At 43.4% G+C, this 9,592-nt stretch overlaps 1 protein-coding gene across 1 annotated transcript; it reads left to right on the top strand.

Annotated features, from left to right (window-relative positions):
- Positions 1-369: 369 nt before the first annotated feature.
- LOC123516019 (helix-loop-helix protein delilah-like) lies at positions 370-3,702 on the top strand. The gene is made up of 2 exons (XM_045275019.1): positions 370-604; positions 755-3,702. Exon 2 carries the CDS (start codon positions 1,715-1,717, stop codon positions 2,630-2,632), a length of 918 nt encoding a protein of 305 aa, XP_045130954.1. The 5' UTR covers positions 370-604; positions 755-1,714; the 3' UTR covers positions 2,633-3,702.
- Positions 3,703-9,592: the final 5,890 nt, after the last annotated feature.

Raw genomic sequence — 9,592 nt, 5'->3', positions numbered from 1 at the left:
AGACAGAGACAAAATCTAAGACAAGCAGACAGGGAGACAAGAATAAATTATGATTGAATATCAGTGCAAAGAAAACTTCAAAAACACACACACACACACACACACACACACACACACACACACACACACACACACACACACACACACACACACACACGCACGCACACTCTACGGGATGGTAACACACCATTAGACACGCACACAACACACACACACACACACACGCACGCAGACACACTCCAGCACCACCATCACCGGCATAACTAACAACAAAATGGATGTTGCTGGAATATCAACATGGATTAAATTTCTTTTGCGGTTTGTGTTAAGACGTTCGGGGTTCAATTATCTCACACTGTTCATTATTGTGGCATCAAAGTGTGCGTGTGACGTCATTGAAGTGTGACGTCAGGAGGGTGACGGAGAGGGTCGGGTGCTCTGCGAGTGGAGAGAAGCCCGGGACCCAAGATGATCAGTGCAGCCTCTGCCCTGGAGCCGCGAGCAGGTGCCGCCCGCTCTCCCTCGTGCGCCTTGGATCACTACTCGACCTCGCATTGAAGTCACGTCCAACACATGATCGCTTCAAACAAACGCCATTTTATAGGTAGTTTATTTTGGAATTTCCCAATTTATATTACAAAGATTACAGTTCATAATGCAGCAGTAGTCATTTGTATCATGTTATAGACGGTAGAGATATTAAAAATTCAAAACGAGTCGAGGAATACAAGATTTATCAGTACTATTTTCTCAGGAACAGTGGACGCAGTTGGCGTTTCCGTGACTTTCGTCTGAAGGGACTTTGAAGCAGCGACGAGAAACTTTATGTTGCGGTGAAGGAGAGCACAGGGAGGAGGCGAGGGTGCCGCGACTCACGCCGAGGAGCCCTTCCCGTTCCGCCCAACCGAGCAGCGCCGGGAAGTGTCTATCGAGCATCATCAGCGAGGAAGACAATCGTGCAAATTAGCGGAGGTCATCTGTTGTGTTTATCAGAGCACCAGTAAGCCAAGCCAACCACTCGTTCTGCCCGGATGTAAGTGTGCGCCGCTACAATCCCTCTCCCGACCAATCGTGCTGATCAGCCTTACAAATTACCTTGGCCAATCAGCTGTGTCCATCGCTGCTGTCAAATACCCACGCCGCGCCACCCAACACGCCCACCTGATACCTACGATACTGCAAACTACATACAAGAGACGGAATTAAGATAACTAGAAAGAAAAGATGAAATAAATAAGGCGATATTTCCCCAAAAAAAAAAAAGAATGGAGTGATAAGACAATACTCAAGATAATGCAAGAAAAAAGCCCAAGTTGAAAGATCTGCGTTGATGTGGAGTATTTTGTGTGAATTGTGGGAATTGTGTTCTGCGTATGTGTCCATTAGCCTGATAAGCCTCGATGCAGTGCTGTTGTAAAATGAAGTAAAAGAAAATTCGACTCTTGTATAACTGATAAATGCGGACGACAGAAGTACATACAAAAAGCGGTGCAGTGTGTTTATTTAGATAGTCATTCTCAATAATTTCCTGTTCTGATTCTATTCAAGTATATGTGAAAATATTATTTACAAACGTTTGCACATTTTTTCCCTTCTATTTATAAACTCCAGTGTATAACATGAATTTTTATGCGAGAAAAGTCAGTGAAACTGGAAACGCGACATCCGTATTGCATTTTGAAGGTCAAAGATACCGTATGTGCCCAAAAATATCATGATTTCTGAGAGCGAAAAAGTGCGAATCAGATTTACTTCTATGGAACCAAACAGTAAGATGGTCCAACGCACAGAAATTCCCACCGCGACTCCCACCGCCACCACCACCAGTAACAACACGCACGCTTTACACAGAAGCTCATCAAAAACCACTGAAAAATATAGCCTTCGCCCGCGGAAGGTCGTGCGGCGACTACAACAGCTAGAAAGAGGGAGTCTGAAAAATAACGATTCTCGAGTCCCCAAGTCGAGACCGCCGCCACTGTCCAAGTACCGCCGCAAGACAGCCAATGCCCGCGAGAGACACCGCATGAAGGAAATAAACGATGCATTTGAAACACTACGACGCATTCTCCCTGACTTCTGCAGCAGGAGAGCGGAACCTGCGTCCGCCATGACCAAAATCACGACATTAAGACTAGCTGTGAGTTACATCAGGGCGCTGTCCCACATCCTGGAGGACGGAAGGCGGCCCGGAAACATCTTTCTCAGTGACATCCACCTCGACCACTCACTGCCCAGCGCCCACAACTCTCAACCTCCTGCAGCATGTGGGGGAAATGCCAGCGCCCATCATCACCTCACACACATATCAGAGGAGCAGTCAAATCTCTCATCTCTTTCTTCTTGTTTCCCTTCGTTTTCCTCCTTTCCATCCTCCTCCACGTCACCGTCCTCTTCTTTCTCTTACTCCCCTCCCTCCTCGTCCTCCATGCCCTCCTCCTTGCAGTCTTTCTCACTCGTCCGGTCCTCCTTCGGCAGCAATAGTGACTTGAGTGATTTGCTCTCCGACGACTCATGTTGTGTGTTGGATGATAATCTCGACTTGTTTGACGACATTCCACCACTACCTGAGGCTGACCCCTTCGCCCTACTCCTGACACCTGACGGAGCGATGCAAGACCTGGAATCGTGACCTGGTCTGAGCTGCTCCCTCTTGTCTTTCCGCCTCTACACACAAACACACACACACACACACACACACACACACACACACACACGTATTCATCACTGATCAGCACACAAGAACCAGTTAACCTCACAATAACTGTTCTAATAATGTCATCTCTTTCACCATACATGAAAATACACTTGTATGCTTGATATAATGGTAGGGGAAAACTTATACAGTATCCAATAACACTTATACTGGAATGGCCTTCAAAATCCTATGGAAATTTGGCACATTTCAAACGTAAAGGAAAACAAATACAGTAAAACCTTTTTTTTACTGGTTCGTGTGTGTGTGTGTGTGTGTGTGTGTGTGTGTGTGTGTGTGTGTGTGTGTGTGTGTGTGTGTGTGTGTGTGTCTGCCGTTGATACCCGAGTAAGCGTTCCTAAGGGCGTGTCTATGATGGTCTCAAAGATTAGGAGGAATAGAGTATCACTGAGGGGCACCGATGTGTGTGTGTGTGTGTGTGTGTGTGTGTGTGTGTGTGTGTGTGTGTGTGTGTGTGTGTGTGTGTGTGTGTGTGTGTGTGTGTGTGTGTGAGTACTTCTTTCGAGATTGCCAGACAGAAATATATGTTTTGAATGTACTCAATCATACACACACACACACACACACACACACACACACACACACACACACACACACACACACACACACACACACACACACACACACACACACACACACACACACACACACACACACACACACACACACACACACACACACACGTACAAACACACAAATCTTTCCTTCTTTCTGTACAGCATCATCTTCCTTCTACCTTTCATAATAGACGTGTTACATGTAAGCCATTTATTTTCACCAGTAACTGTATATACTTCAATGTAAGCATCCCTGGCTAACGCAGCGCAACCTGGACTGGACCGCCGGGAGGAGAGGAGAGAAGAGGAGAGAGGAGGCGGGTAGAGTTACGGGGAGCCACTGAGAGACTCGCCGGGAAGAATGTGTGACGAAGAGGAAGGTTGTGTTCCTCTTTTGTGATAATATGGAAATAAAAGAGAAAGCCATAATTCTTTGGTGACATTTCCCCCTCTTGTGTGTGTGTGTGTGTGTGTGTGTGTGTGTGTGTGTGTGTGTGTGTGTGTGTGTGTGTGTGTGTGTGTGTGTACTTACCATATACATACACACACAGACGCAACCGGACACCGCTAATTAATATATCTCCTGCCCAAGTAATAATACAAACAGGCTGGTGGTGCCTTAAAAGGTCCCACCATAAACACGGCACCTGCTCATGTCAGCACAGTGCGCCGTGCTGAGCCCTCGCACTACACGAGGCTTGGTGGGAAAAAAGAAAATAAAAAGAAGAAAAAAGTCATGCACAAATATACGAAGAAATTTATTGCTCTCTCTATATATAACTAAAGCGATGATGATGATGATGATGATGATGATGATGATGATGATGATGATGAAGATGATGATAATGATGATGATGTCGCCAGTGACTGACTCCTCCGATGCTCTTTTATAAATTGCTTTTGAAATATGGGCTCATTTTCGGTTTGCTCTTCAAAGACAATGGGTCTCCTAATAAGGCAAAGGGTTATTTAGACTGGGAGACCGACGGTAGAGGGGGAGGTGATTGGTAACGAGAGTAAAGTGTGTGTGTGTGTGTGTGTGTGTGTGTGTGTGTGTGTGTGTGTGTGTGTGTGTGTGTGTGTGTGTGTGTGTGTGTGTGTGTGTGTGTGTGTGTGGAGAAGTATAAATATCGTTAACTGTTTGATAATACTGTTGACACTTATTTGTTTATTTATTCATTTATTTATCTATTCACTTATTGGGTGCGTACGTTAGAAAATTAATAAATAAATAAATATCGTGGCAAATCTGATGAAACTTTTGGCATTTTATTATTTCTATATTTTATCTATTTGCTTATGACATTTTATTTACTTATTTATACACATACCGTACATCTTTTGTTTAGGACAGCGGCTGGACTTCATCATCAGAAGAGCCAATCAACACAGATATGGAGCACAAGGATACGAGGGAAGCAGCAGCAAAGGATGAAAGTTACGTAGAATATCTGATGAAATTGTTAACAAAATGCCAAGTTGTTGATAGCAGGTGAGATCAGGTAACCGTTCCACAACCCTGACAAAGCAGCAACAGATTTTATTTTATACACGGTTATATACTAAGTAGTGTCTCAACTATTTATAGATCTTAGTTAGGCAAATGCTGTACCATAATATAGATCAAATAATATGTGGTAACAGCGTGTTTCTAAATGCTGTTTCATAATATAGATAAAATATTAAATGGTAATGGAGTGAGTGTTTTTCTCAGTAATATATATTTTTGATCTCAGGTGAATGCTGTTTCAAAATACAGATCAAATAATATGTGGCAATGGCGTGTTTTTCTCAGTAATATATATTTTTGAGTCTGCTAATTATCGTTGATTGAAGTATTTTCGAAACAAGACAAAATATTATAGGACAAAAAAAAAAAAAAAAAAAAAAAAGCAGGATAAAACATCAGAAGTAACAGACAGTAGATGGCTTCCCGAGTCGCGTGATCGTAGGCAATTTGCTCGGTTCAGGTAAGGATGAACAGACTACAGTACATTTACAACCCAAATCTAAATGAGTTGCTCGAGTATCAGCTGGTCCGGCCACGCGATTCGACGAACCCTGGCGGTCAGTGCAGGGCGGGGAAGCAGCCGATGCCACTATCTGAGCGCGACCAGGATAATGGCCACTGTGGGACCCATTAGAGCTCATCAACCACATGTCCGCCAGTGATCATATGTAGCCAGGGAAATGTATCTGTCAGAGGCACGCACCCTGTGTCTCATCATTAAGCAAACCCTTGAATTAGCTTTTAGAGTTTTTTGCTCTTTATTGAATCTAATAGACCGTTCCGTGTCTGCATCTCAATCCGGGGGAGCACAATGCATTAATGCCAGCTTATGAGCTCATTAGAAAGTCACTCAAAATGTTAAGTACCATCGAGAAGATTAATCCTAACAATTACATTTCACTTATTCAGTTGTTTGACTTTTTTACTAGACGTATTTAAGTATTCAATTTTATCCCACCACAAGTCGAGTTTCCTTTAGCTCACTTTAACGCAGAGAGCAGGGGACACAGTATTATATGTTTAGAGCACCTAGTGCATGCGCAAAAGCCATAATATTTGAGCAGATATAAATACATTCATTTTATCCCCGAGTGGACCAAGAACATCCCACATGCTCCCTACAAATCTATAAATCTTCAATATCGGCGGGATCGGAATAATCTCAGGTGCAGCATAAACTTCCGCACTAAAACAAAATGTACTTAACCAACAGGTGAGGACAGGCCTGCGAAGTCTCCAAAAATACTAAGGGTAGGCTATCCAAGTCTCAAACAATCTGAAAACCCACAAAAATTACTTACAGGCGCTATAGGCCAAAATGTAGACACATAAAAGAATATTACTATTGCTAACCATTTCAATACTGAGACGCATTTTTCCCTTTATATTTGTATATGATCAGACGATTCTATTTATATTAGGAAGAGCCTATGGAGGTCAAAAGAGTTGGCCAGAGTCCTCACTGTTTTAATTTCCACATGACTTTCTAAAGCTGTATGAAATCACCAAATAGTAACCAGAACGAAAATGACAACGTGCTATGGTACTAAAGGGATTAAGGGATAAGAGGTTATACAATAAAAAGGATGGGACGAATTCTATGCAATTAGAGAAGCGACAGTATGAGTTGCTGAGGTGGCGAACCATCTGGGAAGTAGGAGAGAACAAAGGTGGTTAGTTCAGATGCGCTGCCAGATAGTGGTGGGGGTAGTGGTGGTGGTGGTGGCGACGCAGATAGAGAGTGGGTGGTGAGGGGGTGGTACTGTACGATCATGGGGGATAGGGAGCAGCAGATGTAGCGTGAGAGTGCAGCTACTAATGTGTGTGATGACTCCTCCCTACAGCTTTTAGGTATAGGATTCTAGAAACGCCTTATGATGGCCGCGGGATATTCTGGCAGCGGTGCATTGTGGGTACACGTGGGCGGGACGAGAGCGGCAGCCAAGCAATCAGGCAGCCATTTCTTTCGCCGACATTACCACTGAGACAGCTTTACGTGTTCCTAGGGCTTAAAATTATCTTAATCTGAACACACTAGTTCCTATCAATAAGGATGAACAGGTTGAAGCCCTGTGAAATGTAAAATGGATGAAAAAAATACCGTATAATGGTTTGACAAGTCATGATATCCTGGCATGGCGTCATCACAGAGCTGACCGGCGAAACCGACGAGAAATATTTCACTCGACACTCTAAATATACTCCTAGAGACTCATTGCATACACAACACACCTGCTGGACCGGTAGGAACAACACCTAGGAACATCTTGCACTGTTCTTCGTCACCTTCAACACAAATAAAGTGTCCAAGAATCCATAAAATTAGACACCTGCATTGTTTCAGCTCATGGTTTCGAATCTGTTAGGAGCATCACGATACTGAGATACTAAAAGATTCAAACAGAACAGAAGTTTTTAGAATGCAAGGAAGAAAATGTGTATCCATGTGGCACGAGTGAAAATTTGTCCGAGAAGAACGTTAATTAGCACTGTGCTCTGTAGCACTTTTCTTTTTTGTGTTACAATAACGAGAGAGAGAGAGAGAGAGAGAGAGAGAGAGAGAGAGAGAGAGAGAGAGAGAGAGAGAGAGAGAGAGAGAGAGAGAGAGAGAGAGAGAGAGAGAGAATACAGGTCTTATCATTATTGGCATCTGGTGTCAGCCAACCAGCCAGATAATCAACTAAGATAATATTTGATGAGTAGAAGACACGGAGGGAAAAAAAATATTATCTCTTACATTATTTCTCTCTTGATCACTTGAATGTGCAATTATGAAATGAGAATAAAGACATCTTGTGTTGATGAAGGCCGCAGTGTCTCAGGAAGGTAACAGCACCTCTGACTGAACACAGCGCATAGTGCGTGCCTTGTGTAATCAATTCGCTGGCGACAACATACAAAATAAAAGCGAATAATTAAAAAGTCCTACCGAATAAACTGCACCATACGCTCAGAAATACAAATAGGGAACTCAGAAGCTCACCACGACAAGGAAAACTTACAAATACAATCTTTAGAATGCACTGCATACCTTCGCCTCATCATCAGTGTAGCCTCACTATCCTTAACTCCTTCAATGCTGAGAAGCATTTTTATCTTGATTTTTGAGTATGATTAAATGATTTTATTTGCATTAGGAAAGATCTATGGAGGTTAGAAGATTAATGGCCAGTCTTCACTATTTTAATCCCAACATATGTTTCTGAAGCTGAATAAAATCGCCAAAATAGTAACCAGAGTGAATATGAAAACGCGCGATGGCACTGAAGAGGTTAACACTGAGAATATGAGAGGAAAGTACGGAATAAGTCATGGTGAAATATATTGTGAGGCCTACACGTGACAGCCTCTGAGCTGCAAACTCTAACTCTAACTAGAAACTCAATTCCTCTAGCCAATTCACTTCTACTTGTACATATCTAACATTGCGTTTAGAATTCAGTGTTAACCTCTTCAATACAGGGTCACATTTTTACCTTGAGATTTGTATACGACTAGTTAGACCATTTTATTAACATCAGGAAGGGTCTATGGAGGTCAGAAGATTAATGCCACAGGCTTCACTATTCTAATCCATTACGTAGGTTTTAGAAGCTGTATAAAATCACCAAATAGTAAGCAGAATGAATATGGAAATGAGTCATGGTACCTACTAAAGGGGTTAATATTACTTAAGTTTACCATCCATCTCGGGTTTCTGAATTTTCTTCCACGTTATACTTGATAGAAAACTGACTATTTTGTGGGTATCAAATATAGAATTGTGGGCAGAAACTTTAGTATGTATTTCTTAATAAGAGTTTGATTGTAGCATCTCTGAAAAGGATACCTGCAATATATTTTGGATCTCTTCAAACATTCTGCCCTCTCTCTCTCTCTCCCCCTCTCTCTCTCTCTCTCTCTCTCTCTCTCTCTCTCTCTCTCTCTCTCTCTCTCTCTCATTGCAGCACACACACACACACACACACACACACACACACACACACACACACACACACACACACACACACACACACACATCAAAACACTGGCCATAAAAAAAAAAAAAAAAACTAACAGTAGCCGATAAAAGAGTGAATATCGTAAGGCGCTGTCGAGTGAGTTAGCACAGAGCCTCCGCCGAGCTGTTAACGACTGAATAATCCGCGGAAGGCCAAGAAATCCTGTGGCGGAGGCGTGAGGTGACTGTAGGATGAAGAGTGTCTCGTAAAATTAATGATAGATTCTCTTGATAGACGGCGGCAGCTGATCCCTCACCCCGCGGCGGCCTGGACCTGCACACACACTCTCTCACACACACACACAAACACACACACACACACACACACACACACACACACATTCCCTGCGACGAGGAACCAGTCCAGCCAGGCTGCCACCGTCACCACCGCCCTCAAGCCTCTTGGTGGACTTGTAACTCACCAAATCACATCAAACCTCACCAATAAGGTTATCATCATCACGCATGAGTCCAGGAAACTGTTTGTATATTGATTATTTTGTCAGTGTGTTCCTGTCTCATTATGGCGAGCAGGGAGACGCGTGGGAACTCCCTCTCTGTGGGGTGACGGGGGGCCGGAGGGAGGTGACGGAGGGAAGAGGGACATGACAACCCCGATATGAGAAAATTATAGATAATTACTTGGAATGTTGACAATCCCATTATTGTGGGAAGGTCAGGGGAGGAGGATGAGCGTTGGGGCGAAGAGTCAACCTGTTACATCACAAAGGCCTGGTGCTGTGTTCGGGGCAGCACGTCGCCACTGCCTCCTTACGGTGTTAGCAGGCAACCAGGGTACGGGTACATGT

The sequence above is a fragment of the Portunus trituberculatus genome, chromosome 40, assembly GCF_017591435.1.
Source record: "Portunus trituberculatus isolate SZX2019 chromosome 40, ASM1759143v1, whole genome shotgun sequence".
Taxonomy (NCBI): Eukaryota; Metazoa; Arthropoda; class Malacostraca; order Decapoda; family Portunidae; genus Portunus; species Portunus trituberculatus.
The sequence above is the reverse complement of the archived record's forward strand: the minus strand, read 5'-3'. Positions and strand labels throughout refer to the sequence as shown.